The 27,035-nt window shown below is 35.7% G+C and overlaps 4 protein-coding genes across 6 annotated transcripts in view; 2 read left to right on the top strand and 2 right to left on the bottom strand.

Moving 5' to 3' along the window:
• The first annotated feature begins 1,072 nt into the window (after positions 1 to 1,072).
• LOC306849842 (FHF complex subunit HOOK-interacting protein 2B-like) lies at positions 1,073 to 11,496 on the top strand. Its single transcript, XM_079385190.1, has 17 exons — positions 1,073 to 1,283; positions 2,046 to 2,124; positions 2,277 to 2,443; positions 2,523 to 2,627; positions 3,068 to 3,187; positions 3,302 to 3,505; positions 4,708 to 4,904; positions 5,023 to 5,140; positions 7,102 to 7,178; positions 7,262 to 7,454; positions 7,536 to 7,705; positions 7,786 to 7,926; positions 8,404 to 8,494; positions 8,695 to 8,835; positions 9,021 to 9,161; positions 9,316 to 9,416; positions 10,283 to 11,496. Exons 1-17 carry the CDS (start codon positions 1,233 to 1,235, stop codon positions 10,383 to 10,385), a joined length of 2,199 nt encoding a protein of 732 aa, XP_079241316.1. The 5' UTR covers positions 1,073 to 1,232; the 3' UTR covers positions 10,386 to 11,496.
• Positions 11,357 to 15,491, bottom strand: LOC306849843 (8-oxo-dGDP phosphatase NUDT18-like). 2 transcript variants are annotated; one of them, XM_079385191.1, is made up of 4 exons: positions 15,393 to 15,491; positions 14,877 to 15,050; positions 12,952 to 13,165; positions 11,357 to 12,852 (listed from the first exon to the last, which is right to left on the bottom strand). In XM_079385191.1, the coding sequence occupies exons 2-4, from the start codon at positions 15,024 to 15,026 to the stop codon at positions 12,230 to 12,232; spliced, it is 987 nt and encodes a 328-aa protein (XP_079241317.1). In that variant the 5' UTR covers positions 15,027 to 15,050; positions 15,393 to 15,491; the 3' UTR covers positions 11,357 to 12,229. The 2 variants fall into 2 exon arrangements, with proteins under 2 accessions (XP_079241317.1, XP_079241318.1); XM_079385192.1 differs by lacking the exon at positions 15,393 to 15,491 and having other exon boundaries at positions 14,877 to 15,068.
• A 1,808-nt stretch (positions 15,492 to 17,299) lies between these two features.
• On the bottom strand, positions 17,300 to 18,688 carry LOC306848919 (8-oxo-dGDP phosphatase NUDT18-like; the record flags this gene model as incomplete). Its single annotated transcript, XM_079383710.1, has 2 exons — positions 17,300 to 17,977; positions 18,629 to 18,688. The coding sequence occupies 2 exons, from the start codon at positions 18,686 to 18,688 to the stop codon at positions 17,300 to 17,302; spliced, it is 738 nt and encodes a 245-aa protein (XP_079239836.1).
• Positions 18,689 to 19,269: 581 nt separating this feature from the next.
• LOC306849498 (disintegrin and metalloproteinase domain-containing protein 9-like) overlaps positions 19,270 to 27,035 on the top strand; it is a 38,850-nt gene continuing 31,084 nt past the window's right edge. Inside the window, exons 1-2 of one of the 2 annotated variants that reach the window (XM_079384577.1) lie at positions 19,270 to 19,826; positions 24,757 to 24,854. In XM_079384577.1, the coding sequence (XP_079240703.1) occupies positions 19,751 to 19,826; positions 24,757 to 24,854 (174 nt within the window). In that variant the 5' untranslated portion in view covers positions 19,270 to 19,750. The remainder of the gene's footprint in view (positions 19,827 to 24,756; positions 24,855 to 27,035) is intronic. The other variant, XM_079384576.1, reaches the window with a different exon arrangement.

Raw genomic sequence — 27,035 nt, 5'->3', positions numbered from 1 at the left:
TATACATCATCTGAAAGCTAAATAAATAAGCTTTCCATTGATGTATGGTTTGTTAGGATCGGACAATTTTTTGGCTGAGATACAACTATTTGAAAATCTGGAATCTGAGGGTGCAAAAAAGTCAAAATATTGAGAAAATCGCCTTTAAAGTTGTCCAAATGAAGTTCTTAGCAATGCATATTACTAATCAAACATGAAGTTTCGATATATTTACAGTAAGAAATTTACAAAATATTTTCATGGAACATGATCTTTACTTAATATCCTAATGATTTTTGGTATAAAACAAAAATTTATAATTTTGACCCATACAATGTATTTTTGGCTATCGCTACAAATATACCCCAGCGACTTAAGACTGGTTTTGTGCTCCAGGGTCACAAATGAGCTTTAATGGTTTATACAGCAACCCCACCTGACCCCATCCCTCATTACCAATTGTTGTTCATCACTGTTAACGCCTGCTATAAACCAGATTTATAAGTAGATAGGAATCAAATACATATTCATGAGGAAAATAAATGACCAAAGAGTTCAAACTATTTGGATATTCAATGAAATGAACTCAGAGCTCAAACTGAATTATTTTAGTATTGTCTTACACTTTAAACTTATATTATTTTTATTTATAGTATATTATTTATATTTATGTATGTACTGTATTAAATAAATCTTTACATTTTACATTATATGCACTCTAAAGAAAAGTGTACTTAAGTGTGTTCATAAAGTCTTGAAAGTGTATTCTAAGTAAGATTATATTATCTGCAAGTACAGGCTTTACTAATATATTTTTAAAATTCAAACTACACTACAAATATACACTCAACACAATTAACTACACTAATTTTCCATGGTGATGGTCCACAGGAAATTTCATTAAAACCCTCATAAAATTTAAATTAAGGTACCTTTTCAAATGTTATTAGTGTTATGGTGTTTATCAAATTAATATCCTATTTTATAACATTTTCTGCGGTGGATTTGATCATTTTGACATATAAATTCTACAGTAATTTGAAAATGAAATGTTTAATTTCCCAGTGTTCTCTGTAGTGTACACTATGTTGTCAGTAGGGGTCAGTGTTTGCTATCACTACTGCAGGCGGATAGTCTCGCTCAAGCTAAACAGCCTCATAAACAATGTTTACACTCTACACTAGCGCTGTATAGCGATATAAAGATGTCTCAAACTTCATATAGAATTTGATAAGCTCTGCTGGGATCCAGCTATGGACATGTTTAATAAAGTGACGACTTTTCTGCAGCAGGCCTTGGAAACAGTAAGTAAACACTGACTTTTGAATGTCTTTAAACTAGCCTGTTAGCTTAGCCTAGCTAATCTAGAACAACTCTCGAGACACCTGTTGTAAAACTTCATAAAAGTGTTATAGGCGTATTCAACTGCTATATATGAACGAAATGTGTAATTACATAGATTGCCAGTGTGTTCAGTACTTTATGTGAAGACATTGTCTTAAGTTTAGCTTTTGTGCTAGTAACGTTAGTTTAACACACAGTACACTAAACACTAGACTTGCGGTGATTTACTATCTTTGATCGTTTATTAAGCTCATATATGTGGTATTTCTAAATAGTAGAGGATATATGTGAGGTGTTTTTATTGATTACACAGTGTTGGGTTTATCATTTGAGAGTATGTTCACGTGGAAGGTGCAGAAATGCGCAGGTTTCTGACAGGAAGAGGAAAAATGTGCTTAAACACACACACACACACATTCATAAACATACATACAATATTTCTATACCTAAAATGTATAACAATATGTAAACCAAATAGCAGAACAAGTCTTAATATTTTGAAAAGTAGTGTGTATTTAAAATAAAAAAACCATCTAATCATCTAACTGTGTATCTATGAATTTAACCACTTTTTTATGCTTATTACTCAAAACCACCTTTTATGTTTTACAGTGAAGGATTTAGCATTTACAGGGACTCAGTGTTTAATTATCGTATTGAATCAATAAAGTGTAATTTCCGTAAAATGGAAAATACAGTTGATTCTGTTCTGATTCTTACAGAGTGAGCCGTCGATAAACCTGCTGGACTCTTTTGTGGATCACTGGAAAGCAATAACCAGCTATTACATTGAAACTACAGGTACAACTAATATATGTGTACATTTCAAGCTAAGCAGTGATTTATTATGCAGTTGTTTGTTGAACAAACAAACAATGAATTATGCCATGCCTTAGGGAAAACAAAGAGGTAAAAACAAAAGTTTCAATTGTATGTTTGTCTCATGCACAAAGATGAGTCTCGTCCGGTGAAGCAGACCGATATCCCATGGCGGCTCAGACAGATGCTGGACATCCTGGTGTATGAGGAGACACAGCAAGGAGATGAAACGGGTCCCTGCATGGAGTACCTGCTCCAGCACAAAATACTAGAGACACTTTGCACGCTGGGAAAAGCACAGGTATGAGAACACAGCCTCAAGACAGAGATTAAAGATATTTAAAGTTATAACTGAACTGAAATATTGTTTCTTTGTACAGTATCCTCCTGGCATGAGTCAACAAGTGATGCTGTTCTTCTCTAAAGTCCTGAGCCAGATCCAGAAACCTGTGCTGCATTTAATCAACGTCTATCGGCCCGTACAGGTGTGACATTATCAGTAGGATGACTGTTATCAAATGAAAAAAGAGTAGCATGAAAATTTCCCTTTGCTTTAAAAAATATATATATGTGGGTTTGGAATAACTGTTTTTAAAAGCTGTTTTAAAATATAAAATAACTGTTTTATAATAACTGATGTAAGTAAAATACAAATGCATTCAAAAGTTTGGGATTGATAATGTTTTTCTTATGTTTTTACTATACAGTAAAACATGAATATTTAATTTGTTTTTATCATGATTTGTTTTTATTTTTATTGCAGTGTAGATTTTTAACATTTGGATAGCATATTCAGTAGAATCATTATTTTTATGGTATGAAGCATCCATTTTCCATCCGTTTGCATGGAAATTTAGGTTGCTTTCCTCTGAACTGTACCTTCAAAATAAAATCAAATTTTCTTTTTTGTCACTTTCTGTTCTAGAAACTAATCCATCTAAGTGGACTCCCTGACTCAAAGACTGAAACAGAGGAGTCTCAGTTTCTATTTGCTGTATGCACGCGTGTCAAAAAAGACCCTTATGTCCTCAATTATATCCTTGAGGTAATTTCTACATCATGTCTTCTTTCACTACTGTGGTGACTGTCATTTAAACTGATATAGAACGTGAAGCTGTGATAAATGAATAACAAACACACCCACATCTCCATCACAAAGATTATCAAAGACTCTCAGAAGAGGTGCAGCTCTACTTCAGACGAGGCTGTGGAGCAGGGCTGCAGTGGAGCCTCCAGTCCTGAGAGGGCTCCCTCTTCCAGCGCTGCCTCCTCCTGTTCGGCCCAGAGCGGAGCTCATTCCTCCAGCTCACCTCAGACAGCCACAGGCATTATCCCTGTACTCATGCACCTGGGGAAAAGTGAGGTGCGTCATCGTGAAGAGATGTAGGATGGGTTGGTTGTGCAGCTAAACAGAGCTGTTGAGACTTATTCACATCACGTCAAAAAATACTTGCAGCTTATATTATGCAAGATTTTTATATATGTAGATAAAACAAAAATAAATAAATATCCCTGAAGAATGTATGTACACCACAATAAAGGATAGTTATTTTACTAATAGTTTTCACAAAACTGTATGCACATTTGGTGTTCAATTGTTAATCAAACTAAAAGTAGCATTAAAACTGACATTTAAAATAATTATACAATTGTAATATTTAATGATAATTAAGTTATACATTAAAATGATTTCATTCAACTTATTTAGTTAATGTTTTAGATTAACATGTTAACTTTGACTGGCCTAAAAATACATTTTGTAAAATCTTTTTCTTTCAATTATTCTGTAGACCCTCAAGCTCTTGGTCCCTTGGTTTATAAAAAAATCAAAGTAAAGTATATTATTTATTTTTGTTAATTAATATACATTAACTTTGTTTGGTGAAGGCCTAAAAGTTGTCCCCTTGCTTTATCAAAAAAAAAACTTTTGAAGAATAAAGTATTTGATTTTTTTTTTATATATTTTGTTTGTTACATTGAATGACTTAGTAATTATTAAATTTATCTGGTGAAGGTCTAGAAGTTTAACTTTTACAGTTTTTATTTTTTTGTTTTTGGAGGTGAGTCTCCTCTACAGTTGGTTGCCTGCTCTTTGAATCCGGTGCATTTAATTTTATGTACATTTTATTAGTAGAGTCACCGAAACTTTACTCAATGTTTCTCTGAAAAATTTGTTTGCCATACACTCTGTGAAGTGGACCCCCAAAAATAATGTCTAATTTACACCCTCTTGTCACTATCTGTTGAAAATTACCCTTGCCGCTCCTTGGTTTTAGCCAAGAACCCATGTATTAAACAATAACCAGTACAAGTGTTTGCAACATATTTGTAAAAATACAGTTTATAGTTCAGTGATGTGTTGTGCATTAAAGCCAATGAGTTTCACTTTTCAAGTATAAAATGGCAAATATGCAACTTGGTGTGGATAGTTTCTGCATAAAATGTAATTTGTGAGCTTCTGTGCCATTTATTAGATCAGACTAGAATTGGCCAGACAACTGTGCAAAGAGCACTGGAGTTTATAATCATAGTTTTAATGACACTCTTTGTCTGTCTCGCTCTTAGAAAAGTCGTGTTGTGCTCAGATCCATGGAGAGTTTGCTGCTTCTGGTCAGTTTACCACAAGAAGACACTGGACATCTGCTGGCTGAGGGAACGCCACTGTGTCATCTACTCGCTCAGAGACTGACTGAACTTTACTGCCTCATACCCTCATCAGTCGACCCTGCAGACATTCACAGCTACTCCGGCGCACAGTGGAGGTGTGTGTTCGCTATGAAGCGATGAAGTGTTTATTTGTGGACTCACTTTATTTGTGGACATGTTTCTTATCTGCCTATTGTAAATATTCATCCTGAAGATGTGTTGTTGGTTTTACAGGGATCAGTTCACACAGGACAGTACAGAGGAGAGCCAGTCGTTTCCTGGCAGTGAGAACGTCCACAGGTTCTTCTGCTTTTTGGACTACTGCAATGAGCTCACCAAGGAAGCACCAACGGTTTGACAAAATCTTTATTTTGTGTTGATCACCTGTGCGCGTTTGTTTTAGTTTGAAAAATGTCCTGGATAAAGTTGACTTTGCTGAGTGTAAGACACTATTTCCAGTTTCTAATATTGCTAATAGTACACTAGGAGTGTAACGGTTCTAGATAAAAAAAAAAAATCTAACCGTACCGTTCTCCACACACAGTTCAGCACGCACTAGGACCGTGGTTCAACTTAAATCTGACAACGCATCTGTAATATGGTTTGTTATAAATAACATGTAAAACAGACAGTTTGACTAATGTATGTTTCTGTCCAAGAATACGCATTCTGGCTTCAGCAATCAAAACAAAACAAACAATCGTAGACAAACCATTCACTCTTTGTTCAATGTGAGTGCTGTATACTCAAATATGACCAGTCATTTAAGCCATCATTACCCGGGTGTTGATAGCTCGAGTGCACAGATGAGACCTGAACAGCACATATCTGGGTATCTGGGTTTAAACTAAACTCATTTAAGCCTTGCTAGTTCAAACATTCAAGAGCCAGAAGACGTGAAGATTTGTACAAATATTGCAGAAATATTGAACTCTCTTTGAAGTATTGTGCTTGAATGGACAAATTCACACAAAAATGATGTCAAAATGCCCATCTTGGTTAGTATTGAAGCAGACATAGTCGGTTGAACGTACTGTATCAGTTTACTGGATCCATGCATTCTCTTAAAGTGACAGCACTTTCTTAATATTAATCAAACAGCAACAATATAGAAATCACTCACTGCTCTTGCTTGGAAAACTTTTGTAACTTTAATAAAGACTAATCTTTAAAATATACAGTCAAATATGCAATGTTATTTGACATTTTATTACTTTTTTAATTTCTGTACCTAAAAACTAATGTTAGACCTACCTAAAAAACACTGTTTATGTTATTTATATCTTTGCTCTATTATATTTATTTGTGCTGTTACTTGTAGTTAGATTATTTGTTCTTTTTTCTTTATTTTTATTTGACAGTATAGTTTTTCCCCTAAATATAGCACATACTGAACCATACCGAAACCGTATCTCTAAAACCGTGATACAAACCGAACCGTGAGTAAGTTGAACCGTTGCACCCCTATAGTCCACTAGCTTTAAACAACCTCAAAATAACTGCAACTGAGCATTACAAGTTATTAAAATTTGTTCAAATTTAATAAAAAACTTTGACGATACTTTCAAATAAACTAATTTAACTCCACCCATAAAATCTGGTCCTCCTTGCAGCTCATTCTATTCTTTTTTTGTGACATTTGAAGGCTGCTTTTTGTTGTATTTGTTTTGTTTGTTAAAGTTTTGTTTCCTTTTTGTTTTTGTGATGTTTGATGTTTTGTGATCTTTTATAAAGTTATATTTGTTTTTGCTTTGTTTTATATTTTTTGTTACCTTTTTTTGTTTTGTTTTTGCTTTTTGTTTTTGTGATATTTGAAGGCTGTTTTTAAGTTGTATACATTTTTTCTGTTTTTAATAATTATGATGTTTTTTGTTTTTGTTTGTTTTGTTTGAAAGCTGTTTTAAATCAGTTGTATTTGTATTTTTAATTTTATATATATATATATATATATATATATATATATATATATATATATATATATATATATATATATATATATATATATATATATATATATAAAAATGTAAAAAGACAAATTATATATATTAGGTTGTTTTTTTTAATACATGTTTTTTGCTCTTAGTTTTTGTGATGGTTGAAGGCTATTTTAAAGAAGTTGTATTTGTATTTGTTTTTTACTTTTTTTATTGTTTTATTTAATTTTTGCTTAGTTTTGTTTATGTGATGTTGGTTTATGTGATGTAATGTGTAAGTTGTATTTGTTTTTTAATGTACTTATTAATCATTAAGATTTATGATAAATTATTATAAACATATTGCACATAATTATGCATATGTATTTTTTTCCTGTAGGTACTTGGTGTTAAAATGGCCAGAGCAATCCACCTTCAGTGGCTTAAAGGAGTCATTCAGCCTCATCTGCTTCAGATGTGAGTAGAAAACATTAATCAGGATTGTGAGCTTGCAGCATCACAGGAAGAGTAATGCTCATTTTTAAACTCTGGTCGTCCAGGTCAGAGGTTGGGATCTTGGTACACACCGCTCTGCTGTCCTGTTCTGTGCGTCACATACGTTCTACTGCGCTCCTGGAGGAACTGGTTCAGTTTCTGCTGGGCAGCGACACACATTGCGAACAGCGACAGGACACGCATACACACATTCTACGTTACCGCCTTATTGAACACTGCAATCACATCTCAGACGAGGTAACTGAGTTAAATGATTAATACAGTTTCACTGTTGAGAGCATCACTGTGTGTTACAATGCTTCTTTTGCCTTTTGTTAGATCAGTATCACAACGTTACGTCTCTTTGAGGAGCTTCTACAGAAGCCCAGCAAGAGCATCTTAACCAATCTGGTGCTGCGTAACCTTGAGAAGCGCAGTTACAGGCTGCCCGGGTCAGGGGTCACTGACGAGAGACATGGAGTCGAGAGTGATGTCCTGGAAGAGTCTGAGTGAGCAGAGAGGCTGAACACAGATTCTCTTACTTCTCAAGGTGGCTTATCGTTGATCTCTCGTTGTGTTTCTCCATCAGGGAGCTGGAAGAGGATCCCTTCTTCACAGACATGTATGAAGACAGTGGGTTTGGAGGCCAGGAGCCTCTTCTGTCTCTGCCCAGTGTCAGAGAGAGACGTAATCCCAGTGCGCACTCACAAGTTGCTGACATCGTCAATAGGTATCATTAGAAGACAATCAAGAAGACTTTGGTTTTGAATACAAAAACTGAATTTTTAAAGTTCATAGTAGCATCATGTACTGCCCTTACAATACTGTGAAAAAGTGTTTGTGCCCGGTCTGGTTTTCTGTATTTTTCTTTATTGTTACACTAAAGTTCAACAGATTTGTATTAATTATTTTTTTATAATAAAAATTATAATATAATAATAAAAGATAATTTTTTAATAATTAATACCTTTGCATTCATTGAATTGATCAAAAGCGAAAGACATTTGTAATATTACAAAACACTTAAAATAAATGCAGTATATATATATATATACACACATGACACTACATTCTTGGCCAAGATGATACGGATGTCAACACATTTTCAGAGTGGTCAAATATCAAACAGTTAATTGGTCTTGATATGTTTGATGTTGGTTTATTACTAGTCTGTACATTGATTCTAATTTGTTTTTAATTTTATTAGCTTCTTGTGTTTAGTGCCCCAAGAAGCAAAAACATCCCATCTGGTGCAGGGAGCAGGATATGACACATATGTTCATGATGCACATAAACTGGTGAGTTGACACACTGAAAACAAAATAAAAGCCAGTGTTTTTGTGTTCTGTACTCCGGTGATGTGTGTTACTGTGCAGTTTTGCTTCATGCAATCAGTCAAGCCAAATGAACTGCAACTGTCAGCTGTGAGCAAACCAGTTTTTCAGGTTTGGTTTTCAAATATTCTGACACTGAAACTGTCCTCTCTTTCTCTCACTAGTTAAAAGAATGTGTTGCTCTTTCACGGGACTGGAACTGGCCAGATTCTGCCAAAACCGTTGAAACCAACCCAGCTACAGAATTCTATGAAGGGTACTTCCTGCAAATCCTGTTTGACCGGATTGCACGCATACTAGAGCAGGTAGAGTAGTAGACCAAAACAGATTTTCATTTTATCTTGTCTTATTTTTGCTATCAGCACTGCATCCAGAATAGTAAAACGTGCAAAATTATGACTTTTTGTCAGGATAGATGGCTGAAATGCGTTTGAAAAAATAAAATTGTCTTTTTTTTCACTGTATTTCTCAATTTGTTTCCCTTTGCCAGCCGTACGAGCTGAATCTTCAGGTGACATCAGTTCTATCCAAGTTAGCTGTGTTTCCTCACCCTCACCTGCACGAGTACCTGCTGGACCCGTACATCAGTCTGAGCCCTGGAGCACGATCGCTCTTCTCCACTCTAGTCAGGGTGAGAACCGTGTAAAAAGCTGCCAGTGTGTTAAAGAAATGCTGATGCTGTTGTGAATGAAAGCTTGTTGGCCGATGTAATAGCTGCAGACTTTGAACAGCAGCCCTGTCTGCCTCATTTATCAGGAAAACATGAGCATTGTGTTTTCCTGCAGGTGATCGGGGATTTAATGCAGAGGATCCAACACATCCACAATGTGACAGACAAACTGATGATGATCAGGAGACAGCTGATGGGACTGGAGGAGGAGACAATGTAAGGCCCTGTTTACACTAGTGCGTTTTCGTTTTAAACGGCGTTTTAAAATGAAAACGATCCTCGTCTACACTGGCGTTTTCATTGCGTTTCAGAAATGATCTCGGTCTACACTAAACAGCTGAAAACTACACGTCACATGACTGTTCTTGTGGGTACAACCATAGATATGTATAGGTAGATTCCATATTTAGATTGCGGATGCGTCTGCATGCTTGGAGCGGTCGAATGGGGGATCTACATATATATATCTATGGGTCTATCTATGAGCATTCTGTTATTGTTCACACGGTCGTCAAGGATACGCAGAGAGAATGTGGGCAGCCACGCCATCGTTTTCAAAAACCTCCGTTTTGGTCTGTTTACACTGAAACACACCCCCGGAGTTTTCAAACTAAAACGGGGTCTGCAGCATTTTCAAGTGTCTCTGTTTTCAACAGACGTAACCGTTGCAAAAGTTATGCGTTTTAAAACAAAAACGCACTAGTGTAAACAGGGCCTAAGACTTTCACAGCAAACTCGTGCAGAAACATTCCTCTTGTTGCTAGGAGACACTTGATAAATGTGTTCTAAAATCAGCTCCAAATTTTAACAGGTTTGATACTCTCCAAATGTGCCCACCATACACTTCAAAATTTTCTATGAAATCTGTCAACTCAAATCTGACATTTGGCAACTAGCTTTGTCTTTTCCATTTGCCAATTCGGGCAAAAATCTGGGTAAAATTTGTGTGGTGTATTCCACAGCAACATTGTGATGACAAATTTTGGGTGAACTGTTCCTTTAAGAAGCATTCATAATTTGGAAATGTCAGGCTGACTAAATGTTTTGACATTTTTAATACTTGGGTCTGTTCTCTATGTCAGGGTGGATCATGTGACCCTGTTGAAGGGTGTGATAGTTCTGGAGGAGTTCTGCAAGGAACTGGCTGCTATAGCATTTGTCAAATTACCCATAGAAGAGCAGTGAACGCATGATGCTGAAACCAAAGACAATACAACGGATCAGCACCCAACAACATCTGCTGGAGGACTCCATTACTAGGAGAAAGTGTATTTGCACAGAACTGAGTTAAGTGGCAATAATTATAGATATACAAGTCACTTTTGATTAATGTTGTCAGGGAGGAGTCAACCTAATGGCAGTTTTGCCCAAGATAAAATATTTAAAAATTCAGACTGGTGCTACAGGATTTCACAATGACTGTGTGATGCTGCGGCACATCTTACTGTATGATTACATTTCACTATGTGGAAGCGATTTCTCTCTTGCACAATATTTAAGTTTTTTACTATATTCTATATTTTATAGAAATTTTAGGCCCAATCAGTCATTTCCCTCTGTAAATGTTTTTTGCATTCAGATATGCTATTGAAAACCTGATCTCAGATCAGAATTCTTACACTATCAATTTTAGGCAATTACACATCCCCTCTTCAACTTTCTGAAATACAAACTGGAGTTAAGTATATCATAATGGTGTGTAAAGTCATTTTATTTATCTTTAATCTACTATCTAAAGCCTGTGAATAATCAGTGTTGTTTTATATTTCTGTATGTTATATGGCTGAATCAAATGGCCAGAGAGGTACACAGATTGTTTGGTTTGTGTGGTTGTGATTTGCCATTGGCTGGTACTCACAACAGAGGTCTGACAACTGTATGCAATACATGCTTAATTCTGTTGTCATAGCAATAAACTCTTAAATTCATGCAAATTTCAGTGCATCAAATATCTCTGTGGTCTCAACTCTTTTAAATGCAGTCGTGATACAGAAACTAAATACAGCTTCATGAAAAGTTTTGCTGCACAAGGTGGGTTTTTGATGTTGTGAAACAAAAACTAACTTATGATAACATAAATGTTTCCATGTACTATGTTTACTAAGACAAAACCATCAATAAGGGTCCACATGATTCTGCAGTTTTGTATTTTTTTTATATATAATTCATAATGTGACAACTTTTTGCGTGAAACTGGATATTAATTTGGAAAATTTATTGCAGGAGACATAATTGTTTATTGGGAATTACTTGAATTGTGAAGTGTAGTCTCTATATGGCATATGTTTGGGTGGGAGGAGTTAAAAAAAAAAAGAAAAACTTGAGATCAGTCAAAAATGAAAGGTACTACATTTTGATTTTTAGGAATATAAAAAAAATTGCTCTGGAATAACATGAAGTGATTATTCACAGTAAGACTAGAAACGTATAATTAAAATATATAGCCTCAGTCAGTGTTGGGGAGTAACTAGTTACATGGAACGGAATTACGTAATTTAATTACAAAATAAAAGTACTTGTAATTAGTTACTAAGAAAAAATGTGTCATTAAATTACAGTTATTATGAAAATGTTAAAGATTACAAAGGGGGTTACATCTGATTTTTTTCACACACACACCCACATACAGATTTAATTGATTTCTTTCAGAAATTGCAGTGACTGCTCTAAAATATGAAACACCAATGTTTCAGAAGTTTATACTGTAACATGCTTATCCGACAACTCTTATATTTCCTTTGTGTTTATGTATATGCTTTATTTTTTAAGATTAACTGTTTTTTTCCATGGCATTGTTAGATTCCAGTGTTTCCCGTCATAGCTATGCAAATATTTGATTTTAAAAAACAGTATCATAGCTATTAAACTATTTCTTCTTATGATTTTAAATCTGTATTTAACCGTTATAGTACTTGGTGTAAGCCAGCATTAATGAGGTTGAGGTAAAACAGAGCAAAAATACACTTCACAGCACCATGAGTGTTAAATGTCTTCAGTACAGAATCCAGGAGAAGCTCTTCTGTTCCCATTCATATGCTTTGAACAGGCAGGACAGAGCCTTCCTGAATCTTCTGCAGTATCTCAGTCCTCAGGCTCTGATTGGTCACTTCATGCCATTTGAAACCAGCATTCTCTGGTTTGGGTGGACTGTTGAGACTGATCTCCTCTTCCTCCTTATACTCCAGAAGCACAAGATTGTTTAAACAGACTCCATCGGTTTGGCCAGGAGCTCTCCCGTTGTGCTGCACTCCCAGAATCCCACAGGTGTTCACGCTTAGCTGCTCATAAATGGAGGGCATGCAATTCTTCACCAGCTTTTTTGCAGTGAATGCAAGAGTTTGTGCTTCGACAGAGGCCGCAACAGGAAGTTGGGAGTCGTTGCTCAGCAACAGCCATATGCGTTCTTCATCACCGTTTTCAGGGTTAGCGTCGCTGGAGGTGAATGCGAGAAGAAGCCTTTGGCAGACGACGTCACAGGGAAAGTCAACAGGCTGTAACTCTGAGAACCAGGGACTTTGGCGATATCTCATCCCAGCATCAATGAGGGTGAGAATGTCACGTTTACGGATATTCTTAGGCAGAGATTCGCGGTCGTACCACTGAGCTTGCAGCGAGTCGGCGTTTGCTGCTTCTGGCGTCTTCAGAGAACCCCCTGGTGGATGGAAGAAGCAATGAAAGAGCCACTGAGTAACTGTGTGACAATTATATAATTACATTAACAGGCAAGTTATAAAACGTTTACATATCTAACCTGTTTTCTCAGCTAGAAAAGCAAAGCGGATCCAGCTTGGCCCTTTTTCTTGAATCTGCAACAATGTGATTGGCTGACAGTCTATTCCCGCCTCCTCTTTCACCTCTCTCTTTAGGGATTCTTCAATACTTTCACCATCTTCCATACGACCTGCAGGAAGATACCATGAACCAAGACACACTGCCTTTGCCTCCTGAATCAACAACACCTCGTTCTGTAAAACAAAGACACATGTGCACAACACGATGTAACTAATAAAATACAGAAATAGTTCAAGTGGTTAAAAAATAAACCTGCATGCATCTTGTGGAGGAACATTGTTTTGGTACGCATACACAATATCAATCAGAGTGGATAGACAAATAAATAAAGCCTTTTTATGTCATTTTTAATGATTCACTGTAAATTTTTCTAGTCGTGACACTAAACATTAAACTTAACATTACATTGCTGGAGCTACTTTTCTCTGATGTAACGCATGTCATTTTCTGTAAAATCTGTCCTGACTGACAGCTCTACAATATAAATAATTAGTTTAAGTTTATCAAAGTGTATTGGGTGAAGACATGGCATAGTTATATGGTGTAGATATAAAGACAGGCATTTTACATTGAGAAAACATCTACTTTGCATGGATATAAGAACATATTGTACATGTATTTTGACTTAATTTGTAACTCTTATGAGCTCCTAGCGACAAATATGAACTTTATTCTGGAATATTGTTCTGACCTAAACCTTTTGGAATAACCAGGTTTATTGATTACTATACTAAATTTTGAAATTTACAGCAGGACAGTTAATTAGGAAGGCCAGCTATTTTTCAATTCACTTTGTATTTATCACATTTTTTTAAGAAGCTTACAAATACTTTATATAATCTAATAACATAGCCTATAGGAAGTTATTCAGCTCTAAACCAGCTAACAGAAATATGTCCTAAGAAGGTTTTGCTAATGAAAACATTGTTTTTCATAACTTTAAGGGGATATATTATGCTCCGTTTTACAAGATGTAAAATAAGTCTGATATCCCCAGAGTGTGCATGTGAAGTTTTCGCTCAAATTACCCGACAGATACATTTTTATAGCTTGTTAAAACTGCCACTTTTAGGGTATGAGCCAAAACGTGCTGTATTTGGGTATGTTGTTTTAATGCAAATGAGCTGGTGCTCCCAGAGGGCGGAGCTTCAAGAGCTCAAGCTCCACATTAGCAGTGCTAACCTTAGCCTTTGCAAATAAACATTCCACGATTAGTACAAGCCTGAACATTACAGAAAACGTACTCTGTTTGAAAGTCAGTCATCTGATTGTACTGTGCATAATAAATTTGCGTTTATGAATTACACAGACAGGGAGCACAGTACGATAAAAATAACAACATAGCTGGTCTCATGGTGCATGGCATGCTATCACAAACTTTATAAGTCCCACTGGTGATTATGAGCTCAACAAACTCAAGCGATCGACTCGCATTGCTTTCATATACCAAAAAAAAAAATCTTGAATAATATGCAACTTTTAGCAGCGTCACAAATGGGCGGCGCTTTTCCCCTCAGTGACGTGAACAGAGGGAGAATCTGAAACTGCTCATTCTGAGAGACTGTTTATGATTTTTAAGATTATAAAAAAATGAGTGGGTGGATTTTTACTATTATAGGCTGGTTGTTTGGACACAACTGTGTTCAAACTGTGATTTTTGCAAAATAGGTTGCCTTTAAAAAAAAGTTTTTTCTTTGTTATGCGAGCGGTAAGGGAACATTCTATTTGATCATTCTGAAAACCAGAGAACTTTGAACCAACGTTCTATTGGTGTTACTGGAAGAACGTTTGTTTATAACTTTGAGAGAACGTTCCCTGTTAGTTAGGAAAACCGAATGACGTTTTCCATGTAAAGTATGCTCTATGGAGCAATTTTGACATTACCTTAGAGTTGAAGATGACCGCACAGACAGCAAAGCTTGTGTTTTTGCGTGTGACTGGCTTCTTCTGTTCAGGAGCGAAGTGAAGCTCGGTCACCTCCAGTCCTTCTCCCTTCAAAAGCCTCTCCACCGTCTCCTCCAGGGACAGGGACATGATGAAACCACTCTGAACATATGTCTACAGTACATTTATGAAATGCATAATATTGGTGAGAGCTTTTTATATTATTGGATAGCGTCTGTACAAACATGTCTACTACTTGTCAGACCTGTTCATATGACTCTTCTCGCACAAATATTTGAATAAAAGTCAAAACCGAGAAAATTTTGTTTAGAGGGTTTGATAACAGAAATAAATTGTTTCATCCGCCTTTACTAGAATTATTTCATTTTGATAAACAAGTGCGGTGGCATGTCAACCGCGAGAAGCAAACAAGTTTATTCAGAATGTAAACAAACGCGTTATTTTTATATCATTTCATTCTGTAGAAAAACACAACAAAGTTTATATTAGACATGCCTGATGTTCGCCGTCACGAAATGAAATATAATGTTGTATCAGGACGAGATGGCTTCACCTGATTCTGTTTCCGGATTGTCCAACACATCGAACGAAAGTGAAAATTGGGAAAATTCATTCACTCAGGCATGTTCAAATACTATTTTAACAAACTGATTTAACTAGTAGAATTAAAACTCCCATCAACGTTACTCCAATAACATTTATTACAAAATATACAGCAGGATAGGTCATATATAGTATAAAGCAAATATCTTAATAGTTGTTTTCCCCGCGATAGTAGACACTTTTAATAAAAAAAAAATTAAATGTGTGAAAGTGAAGTAGTTCAAACATTTGTCCTCATGCACATTATGAGAAATAATTGAATGATTTTAGAATTGATAATGTAACTTAGAACTGCTTATATGATTGAATTGATAAAATAATAACCAAACTGGCTAACACAGAGGTAGAGCTCTTTTCTCCGAGCTAACTGCACATCCACACTGCTCCTTAAAACTGTAATATCTGTAGTATAATGTGAAAATTATTTGCAGTACTAGTTAATTTGTAATATGCAAACATAAAAATAAACATAGATACTTTGAGGCTACCCAACAAAGACAGACTTAAGCTATAAAGGTTTGCTAAACTCATTTATCATATTAAATATCATAATTGATCATTATCATCAAACATACACCCATGTATCAAGACTTGAAGAGTTCATTTACAAAAACAAAAATCATGTTTTAATGTTCAAAAATCATGTTTTTTATCCTGCATTTAATATCAATCAAACTGCAGTTGGGTTGTTTTGATTAAATAATAATAACTAACAAAATACTGCTAACACAAAAACATAACACAATAAAAAACATGATTTATGAAAATTAATAAAAACCGAGTTATCCGCTTCACTTTTTCCTAACAACATCCATTTCTGAAGTGTTCATATAAATGACTGAGGTGAGGTGCTATGACAGTGCTATGTGTTTGTTCAAATAGTGCTGACCTAGAGCTATTCCCTGCCTATATGAGAGTCCCTTAGCATACTTTTAAAAAGAGTACCTATTACAGAAATAATATACTTTATAATAATATACTTAAGTGTGCACTAAATGTTTTGGACACTTTATTGCATGTTATCTACATTTTAATGAAACTGTATTATAGTTTAAATAAATAATTTTGATTATATTGTTTTTGAAATAAAGTAAATGTACTACATGCTCTGAAAAAATTGGAACAAAAGCTGTAAGAGGGGTGGTGCCCTTTCAAAAGGTGCAAAAATAATTGGTAAATAAGTACCAAAAAAAAGGAGTAAGTAAGGTGCTGTCGCTGTGACAGCTTTTGCACCTTTTTTTTAGTGTACTTAACAATATACTTTTTAAATGTAATGCATTTAAATGTATTTGTAATTAAACATTTGTAATAAAGTTGCATTTTAGTACACTTAAAATATATTAAATTGAAATATAATAACTCTACACTTAAAATTCTAAACACTTTACATGTATGTTAGTTGACATCTAAATAAGTGTCTCTTAAAGTACACTTAAGTGTCCTTATTTCATTAATATTATATCTGCAAGTAATATAATATTTGAAGTACACTACAAGTGTGCAATCAATAATTAAGTGTATTTCCTTTTCACAACGGGTTACATATTCAGATCTTGAACTGCCTATTTTTAAGAAACCTATTATAATTGCTGCTGTATAGTGGATGTATATTAGAATTAATATTTGGTTACATTTCACCGGTATGGTGAGCAGACACCAAAAGAGGGAAAGATGAGTGAAGCACACAGCTGAAACTGTGTATGGCCACTGAACATGCTTTAGACACGTTGAGCCTTGGTGCTCATGTGGAATATGCAGGTTCCGTTCTGGTCCTGATCCTCTACTAGGGTGGCAGAGCATCAGTTTGGACTATGAAAAGGCAGAACGGACTCTTCTTTAATCCTCTGTATTATCTTTGCCCTCAGACTCTGATTGGTCACCTCATGCCATCTGTAAGCGTCACTCTCCAATGGTGGTGGGCTGCTGATTTCAGCCCCGTCCTCTGAATTTTCCAACAACACAAGCGTGTTAAAGCAGATCCCGTCTGTTTCCCCTGGAATTCTCCCATTGTGCTGCACTCCCAGAATGCCACATGTGTGAACTTGCATGGATGACGAAGGCACGCATTCCTTGACCAGTCTGTGTGCAGCTCGTGGGATTGTGTCGAATGCATTAACTGATACTGCTGTAGGAAGACTGGGCTGAGAAGTGGCATCGTTGCTGCTAAGCAGCAGCCACAGGTGGTGCTCATCGCTGGTGTCTGTGTTACCGTTGCTGGAGATGAATGTGAGGAAAAGTCTTTGGCAGATAACCTGATAAGGGAAGTCAACAGGTTGTAACATAGGGAACCAGGGATTTCGGCGATATTTTATCCCAGCATCGATGAGGGGCAGTATGTCACGTCCCCGAAGAGGAAGTGGGGACTCTCGGTCCCACCACTGAGCTTGAAGGGATTCAGAATCTGCTTCTGCCGTTGTCTTCAGAGAGCCTCCTGGTGGCACAATGACATAACTTTTTTCAATGTTGAAAAGTACTTGCTTTATAATTTACTTACTGGATAACTACTGAACATTTCACCTTTTGAAAAAAAAAAAAGAAAAGTAAAAAAAAAAAGATAACACCAGTAAAAAAAAAAAATGTGTTGGCTTGTTACAAAGTTAAAGTAGAGATCAAATCAGGGTTGCATGATAAAAAAAGAAAAGATGTTTAATGCAATTTAACATACAAATAGGGAAGAGCGGGGTAAGATGTGTCAGCTGGTAGGATTTTTCAAAAATGTATGTATACACTTATGTTCATATTTTCAAATCTATCCTGGAAATTAAAAAAAGACAAATCTTTCAATATCTGGATAATGTCAAAGATGACCAAGAGGGTTTCTGTTGAATAAAATTAGTTATTTTAATTTAAACGGGAAGTGTGACGTGTAAGATAAAACCCCTTTAATGTTGTGCATTACAACCAAACTATTTTCTGCCAGTGAAAAGAGAGAACTGTCATGCTCGCAGTGAAATTCTACAGCTCGTTAGAGGAACTAATTAAGATGCATTTAGCTGAGGGCTGTCTGGAATAAAGACTCTAAAAGACATGGAAAGAATGTCACCATCTTTACCTTTGAGTTGAAGATAACTGCGCAGACAATGTAACACACACTTTTCCTCAGTGTGACAGGCTTCACTTGTTCAAACTCTCTCCCCCTTCAAAACCTTCTCTAGGTTGTCCTCCAATATTTCTGCCACTGAATCCATGCTGGAGCTGCCTTGATTTCACTATACAACATAATGAATATGGTTATTAAACAGTGTCTGTTTCAGATACAGTGGCTGCCTACAGAGACAGCAAGTTTAGGCATCATCACACTTAAGAACCAAAGCCTGCTGCCACTGAAGAACCTTTTAATGTTCCACAAAACAATCTTCTTTTCTATTTCTTTAAAGAAACCACATTTGGATTTAATAACTGGGATTGTAAACATATTTGGAATTATAAGCTTACAAAACTACATTTATACTAACCTAACACCTCCCCTCGTGAATAAGAAGAAAAATATACACACAGCGAAGCATAGAAGTGATTCAAAGTATCAATTATTGGAACTCTCGCGATAACACGTGACACTCATTTGAGGGACCGAGTCAAACTATATGACTTCGTTTCATTTAGTTATTTTTCTTTGCTTCCTTGGTGACAATTAATGGATTACACTGACTTAACTGTAAATAAACAAAATTTGTTTCAAAAGGGGACAACGTCGCAGTTAAGTTTGATTAGTACAAGAGTTAAATGCATGTGTAGTTTTTAGACTATCCCTAACTAAAAAGCAACAAAAACAGACTAGTGTACTACTTTAAAAGGCGATTTTTGTTTTTCCTTCCCTTAGTTCCTACTTTTGCCAGCGGCCGAAAGTAATTTAAAAGCACATGTGAATTAGTGTTCTGGTGGTTTGTATTGTCACAGCAGGCCAAAGTGAAGGGTTAAAGGCACACTGTTTGGCGGCGCATGCGCGGTTTCGCTCTCTATAGAGACGGGGCTCATTGGCGAGCGACTAATCCACAGATTTCCATCAGAGAACTGAAACAGCACCATTTTCTGCTATACAAACACACCCGGATAACTCCATAACAAACTAAGTGCACAAGGATAAAGTGTAACAAAATGACCAGGTAGCTGAAACTGTGCGGGATATATTGTTTTCCCCACGGGAACGTTATGTGGAGAGGGCTTATTGCCAGTGATTGGAGGACAACGCCTGGATAAGGAAGAGAGGACAACATTTGACGTTACTTTGGGACGGCAGATAGTTTCCAGACATGGTGAATGCAGTTTGTCGTCGTCTCGCTAAAGGCACGTTTATGTGTCTGATGCTGCTCATCGACTGCAGTGGAGGTGAGAGAACAGACACCATTGCGACCTAATGTCCATGACTCTTTGATAAAAGACATTTTTGTTCACTTAAAATAACAGTAGCATGTAGGCACCACTATGACAATTCGTCTTAACGTGTTCCTTAAAACTAAATTGTAACTAGCTGTTGTTACTAGTACGCTTTTAGTAGTAGCAAGTAATCCTAATATTTTTTTTAAAACTTTCACTATTAACTATTCATTAGATACTAGGACTTGTTCCAAATACTAGTATCTATTAATTTATTCGATATTATATAAGTATTTAATATCTATTCATTAAAAATGCATTTGTTACTTTTTTTACCTGCTAACAAACTACTCAATTTTGCCATTGAATTCTATTATGTGCAGAATCTGTGGTCAGCTTTTCTCTTCCAACTAGTTTTGTTTCAAATGATGCTGGTCTCTATTTTACTGTCAACTATTTATTAAAGTATCAGTTTCAGTTTTTCAAATGCACACTTGTGTGTGTTCCAGTTTTTGCTAGTACCAATTTTTTTTATTTTACTAGCACTAATATTTGTTGTTGTTTAACTGTAAATTAATAATTCTGAGTAACTGTTACATACAGCCGCCTATGATTTTGGTGATATGGTGCAGAAAACATGGACAGAATCCAGTTGTAAAGTGTTTTCTGCATCACATCATAGATGTAAAATGGAATTTACAGTATAGTGCGGAATATCACTGAATTTGGCAAATTTTGAATGAATAACTCAAAAGTAGGGCTGTACTCATCATCAAGTGCATATGGTCTAGTGTTTATAAAAAAAGACTGCTATTGAAATTTTAATTTAATTTACTTCTTCTCCAGAGCTGCTTTGAGGTTCTGAAGCATTTCAGCATTTCATTTGATAAAAAGTTTGCACACACACAAACTCAAAGATCTTCACAACAACCTGTCAAAATTTTACATTTAAGAAATTGTGACAAATATGACTTTGATAAACTTGTATTGAATGAAACAAAGAAATAAAATAGTACATAATACATATAATAATACATTTCCTAGGACCTTGTTATTCCAAATAATTGTAATTAAGCCTTTAATCATTTGTTGTAAAATTAAAACGGCAAAATATCAGATTCCAGAAACAATAAAATAGGGGAAAAAAGCAGAATTTGGGGAAAAAATAAAACAGATTTCATCGGGCATATACGTATGACAGGTAAAAAATAACTGTAACTAGTGAGATAAGTTACTAGAAACTGTTGAAACTTATTGCCACAGTCATCTCTTACAAATTACTTTGATGTTCTCATAGTATCTCAAATAATACCCCTAACTATTGGGGTAGTTATTAACAACTAATGGTGCTTTTCCACAGCGTGGTACGGCTCGGCACGGCTCAGTTCGGCTTGGTTTGCGTTTCCACTGCAGTTTAGTACTGCTTTAGAGTGGGCAGGATTATTCATGTGTCATTATAGTTGCGCCGCCTCTACTGCCGTGACTCCTGAAAAACTTTTTAATTCCGTGTCGCTCCATCAAGCTCCCGCTGGATCCGCTCCTCGGCTATCAACGAGAGGAACGCCTGTGCTTCCTCAACAGACAACGAAACAGACATTTTTGGTTGTTAAAAGAAAGGTGCGCTCATTCAAAACAGTTGCGTTTGATCCTTCGCTGGCTGTGCTGAAATCCAATGGGTCTGTTGTGTCTCGTGCCGCAAGTTCAATGAAGCAGGCAGTGGCGATTTTTCTCTGGCCAATCAGTGATCAGCAGAGTTTACACGTCATGTTTTGGTAACGGTACGGTTCGCTTGGAACCTCGGCCGAGGTGGTACTAAAAAAAGGACCAGGTACTGTACCCAGTGGAAAACCCCCTCAAAAGTGAGCTGTACTGAACCGTACAGAGGCGTACCATGCAGTGGAAAAGCGCCATAAGTACAGTTGTGTAATGAATGGTTACTGGCACAATTGGCAAGAGTTAATGCAGTGTTAGCAACAAATGCAGATCCTCAGAAGTTTGCAATTAGTGACTAGTAACAACACGACAGTATATTAAATAAATAATTACTAATATGTGATGAATAGGCCTATATTCTTGCAACTAATTTAATGGATACTCTTTAATTTCGTAATAAATATTAGTATCAGTTGAATACTTTCGTTAAATGTTGAAAAACATGCTAGTCACTGCTGGATTATTTGTAATTAAAAATGTTGCGCTAGTCACATAAAAATAAGTGCTATTCAGTTTCAAAGAATAAATGTTAAAAAGGCTTGCCATAGACCTTATTCTCTTTATTTAATGCACATTACAACATTGTTGTTTCTCTGTAGTTTCACTTTGTGATACACCATTGCCCGTTTGAAGGACAAATCAGTATTTGCTTGAGCCTTTCAAAGCAACGCTGTACGCTTGTCTGTCCTATAGAGAGATTTTATTTTGATAGGAAACAATATCATGTCTGGTCTACATATACCTTCATCTCTGCCTTGTCTGGCTGTGTGAAGGTTTAAGAAGCTTAAGCAGTGCAATAATAGCGTATTTGGGCTAATTCCGAACTTATGTGCGTCTCCTCGCCCTTGAGTCTTACAGGCTCTTACTTTAAGATCAGTATGAAAGTCATTTCTGCCTCTCTTAAGCGCTAATTTGTTGAATCCAGTAGAAGAACATCTCACTGATTATTTACCTGCATTTAACTCTTCCATAGTTTGAATAAGCACAAGAACATTGTCTTGGTTAAGTGAACCGTCTAAACTTTCAAACTTTTTAAACTGTTAAAAAACATGTCTCTTAATGTAAAAATAAGGGTAACACTTTAAAATTTGTTAACATTAGTTAATGCTTTACTTAATGAGCTATATATATATATATATATATATATATATATATATATATATATATATATATATATATATATATATATATATTACGGAATTTATTAACCTTTGTTAATGTTGGTTAATAATGCCATAATGCATTAACTAATATTCCAGAAACAACTTTTGATTAATGTATTAGTAAATGTAGAAATTAACATTAACTAAGATAAATAAATAATGTAGAAGTATTGCTCATAGTTCATGTTAAAAAATAACAAATAAATACATATAGTAAAGGGTTATCAAAACAAGTCTTGAGTGACACTTAACTAGTACAGCAGGAAATTGTTGTAAAAAAAAAAAAGGTTCTCACTATTAACTAGTTGCTTATTAGGATGTATATTACTAGCATATTGGCTGTTTAGTATTACTTATTAGGCACATATTAATGCCTCATTCTGCATGACCATTTTCTAGATCCCTTAAAGTGACCCAATACCTAAACTAGTACTAACGTACTAACGGTGCATTTCCACTACAGCGTCAAATCAGCGTTCAGTGCCGCTGACAACGCTACAGTGTTACTGCTTTGGGGCGTGCCAAATTTAGGGCAAAGCATGGCTCTAAAAACAATTTTTACACCCTGTTTGCATTTCATCTTCTTCATTTCACAGCGATTGGTTGTCACCTGGCGTTTTTCGCTCTATTTGATAGGAAACAATAGTCGAGGAATGCCCAAACTTTTTGACGCTCTCGGCTGCTCTCAACGCTTTCTCTATGCCACTTTCAATCCTATAATGCACCGCAGAAGCGTTTAAGCTCAACCTCCATATGATTTGAAAACGCATGCTCCGCTGCGCTCGCTCCGTGTCAGTGGAAATGCACCGTAACTATTAATAAGCAGCAAATTAGGAGTTTATTGAAGGAAAACTATGAAAAATTTGTAAATATGTTCCCTATTCTAAAGTGTTACCTACCAACCAACCAATAAATAAATAAATATTAAAATGATTACTCATAGCAACATGTGTGTTAAAAATTGTCTATATTCGTTAAATTGTACTTTTTTTTTTAAACAATCGTAGCCTGCAATTGTTACCATAAAGAGCTAATTCTACCCGATTTAACCCATAAAATATTTTTTATAGTAATATATATTAGGTTGATTCAGTGATTTTAAATATTTTAGACGCAAATAAAACCATTTAATTTATACCTTTTTTAGTGTATTTAAATGTGTGTGTGTGTTTAATGTGTAAGTTAATTTGCTGTAGCTAATAACTGCCAATTATACACCTATAATAATGTAAATTCCTGACAACTAAAAATATAGGCTTATATTCTCACAATTGCAGCAAATTATTTAGTAAGTTTCCATGGCGCACATATCTGATAAATGAAGATGTGGTGACAGCGCTGCAGTGGTCTGATGGAGCATGTGACCTTTCTGTCAACATTGGCTACATTAAGCCCTGCATAATAACTGTACTGCAAGTCGAGTTAAAAGTGTCTCCTAAATGACTTCTACACACTTATTTTAGAATTTAAGGTGTAGAAATAGAGAGGCTCCTACACTAGCGCTAACACACATACTATTAGAGAATTTGAGGGTGTGTTTTGAGATGAGAATGATGTGAATGTTTGAAGGACATTGAGATAAATCTGAGAATTTTGTGTGGATGTTCAGTAAAGAGACCAAGCAAGTTAGCATTATGAATTGTTCTGTCTTATCTGCCCTTCATTGTTTTCGGGAAAACATCACAGGAAATCTCATCCAACTTCTTGTGTGATGACTCAGGAGCGGGTGAGATGCCTTTCTTCCTGAGGTCTTTCTCTCTCTCCATGTCATGATACCTGTGTCAGCAAAGCACTATTTCCACCTACAGGAAACACTTGGCACTTGATTGAGTGCAATTGACTGGTTGGCAATCTAATTACCCGTGATGATCACAATAGCACTGATATACAAACATGTTTTGTTGCAGTGGGAGGAATAATAGAGGGAAATAGATGGAGAAATGAATGACATTGCCTGTAGATCCAGTGCAAGATATTGAAGTCTCATTGTTTTCCTGCTTAGCTTGTATAGTTAATTGTGTGTGTATTGGTAGACAGTGTTGTGATGGGACTGTCTCTGTTCATAGGCTCAGTAAGCCAGCAGACATCTCAGCTCTCCTCGTATGAGGTGACGGTGCCGAGACGCATCAGCAGACAGAGGAGAAACCAGGACGGTGCAGATAAGGTAAACAAACTCTCTCACACACATTTGCTTTTTAATCACACGTGTTCAGCATTTGGAAAATCAATTACGTTAAAGTAATACCTTTCTGAGCGGAAGTTTGGGTTTTTAAAAGTAGAGAGTATTTGATTATTGGCTCACTGATATGACTTTCATTTTATTGTTTAGTTCTATCAAATTATTGAAAAATAGATTAAGAATTAAATTCTTACATAAAATACTTCAGTGCACATCTTCCATAATCAACATGTTTATAATCTCTGAATTAAAAATGTATTTATTCGTTTATTTATTGATTTTTGGCTGCATAAAGCCAAAAATGTCAAAGTGGTACAACTGTCCTGATGTCGCAATGTAAAAAAATAATAAAAAAATATTCCTTATTAGAAGGATGCAACACCTTTTATTATTTTAAAAAGAAAAACTGTGAAGTAATATTTAAAAAATAATAAAAATTCAAATCAATGTCATGTGGTACGACCAAACTATCAAAAAACATCAAGATGCCAAGATCAATAAGTCTCTTAAAATATCAGATAATGTTATGATGAGGTTAGTTCAATATGTAAAATTTCTTGTGGGTTGACTGAACAAAACCACTATATTATATTCATTAACACACTTATTTATCATTTACCCAATTATATTTTTTCTCTAAGGTAACTGTAAATGCATTGTGTAAATACAGTATGCCGTAAGGAAGGTGCAGTTGTATTACAACTCTTTTACATGTAATACTCCAGTAAAAGATAACTCAAGAGAACTGTGTTCAAAACTGCAGAAATACATCAAAAAATTGTCAAATAAATTTTTAATGGTATTTTTTCATGAGCTCCCACTCACTTGCCATTAGCTCTGTGGATAGGATCTTAAGCATGTCCCTCTCATTCTCTGTCCTCTTTTCCATTAATTGTGACCTATCAGTGATTGTGTATCTTCTCATATCTATACCAGCGGTGTTTCAAAGTTGATGCCACAGGAGCCATCTGGCCGGCACACATGCCCAGCAGTGTGGGCGTAGTTATTAAAAGTCTGCTTCTGCCAGGACCTCGCTGAGAGACACATGGCACAAACAAACACACAACGCTCCTCTCACCTCTGTGTCATTGAGAAACAGTGGGCTGCTCAGAGTTTGCTAGATGACAGAGTGTTTCAGAAAACCCATTTTTGCTGGCATAGCCTTGAAACCCTTAAAGGAACACTCCACCTTTTTTGAAAATAGTTAAAAGTAGTCCCCAGCTAGGTAACTAGTTATGATATAGCTGGGGACTACTTTCAGGTGCTGCGTAATATCACTGCGCCTGCTGCACCCATGGTACGCCGGAATTAGAGTATAGTTCCTAGTCATATCGGTCTAGAAAATCGCAACTTTTCATTTTCCGTCAGTCTTAGTACACGATGTAACTACAGAAGAGTCAAGCTTTAAATAGGAAATCTATCGAAAACCTTTGGTGATTTTTGAGCGAGATGCTAATGGTCTAATCCGATTCAATGATCTATGCTAAGCTAAGCTAAAAGGGCTACCGTCAGACCCGGAGATCGGCTGAATGGATTCAAGAAAGGGTAAAACTCAACTGTTATTTAGCCTATTGTTATGTAGCCTATTTTCAAAAAAAGAGGAGTTTTCCTTTAACTCGGTTTATAAAGCAACATTCACAGAAATTTCACTGAAAATAAGTCGCTTTGGATAAAAGCGTCTGCTAAATGACTAAAAGTAAGTAAAGTAAAAGTAAAAAAAAAAGATTCAACATTATTCATTTGATGACACTTTTATGAAAGACATTTGTTTGTAACAGAATATTTAAAAAGGCCATTTGCTACACTTTTATTACTTTATCTTGATCTTATTATTTTAGCTGTAATTCACTTTAACAACAATGGTTTTGGTTTTATATTTAGTTGACATTAACATGGCTTCCTGTGACTATTTCAGTGGTGGTTTTGGTTTTTCCATAAAGTGACTCTTGTAACTCTTGTATTTCAAGAGTATGGAAATTTCTGTTTTCTTTACAATATCTCGTTCCATAATCTTATAGGGTTTAAGGAGAGACAGAGAGCAAGAGAAAGAGTTGTGTTTGTCAGAACGCTGCAGTAAATGTCAGATAACAGGTTGGTGTGTTTGGGCAGGTGGAAAATTGAGTTCAAAGAAAAGTCTGTTACACGCTACAGCCACCACTTCCTGAA

This window comes from Barbus barbus (assembly GCF_936440315.1).
Source record: "Barbus barbus genome assembly, chromosome: 29".
In the NCBI taxonomy this organism is placed as follows: domain Eukaryota; kingdom Metazoa; phylum Chordata; class Actinopteri; order Cypriniformes; family Cyprinidae; genus Barbus; species Barbus barbus.
Note: the sequence above shows the minus strand (reverse complement) of the source record. Positions and strands in the feature narration are given on the sequence as shown.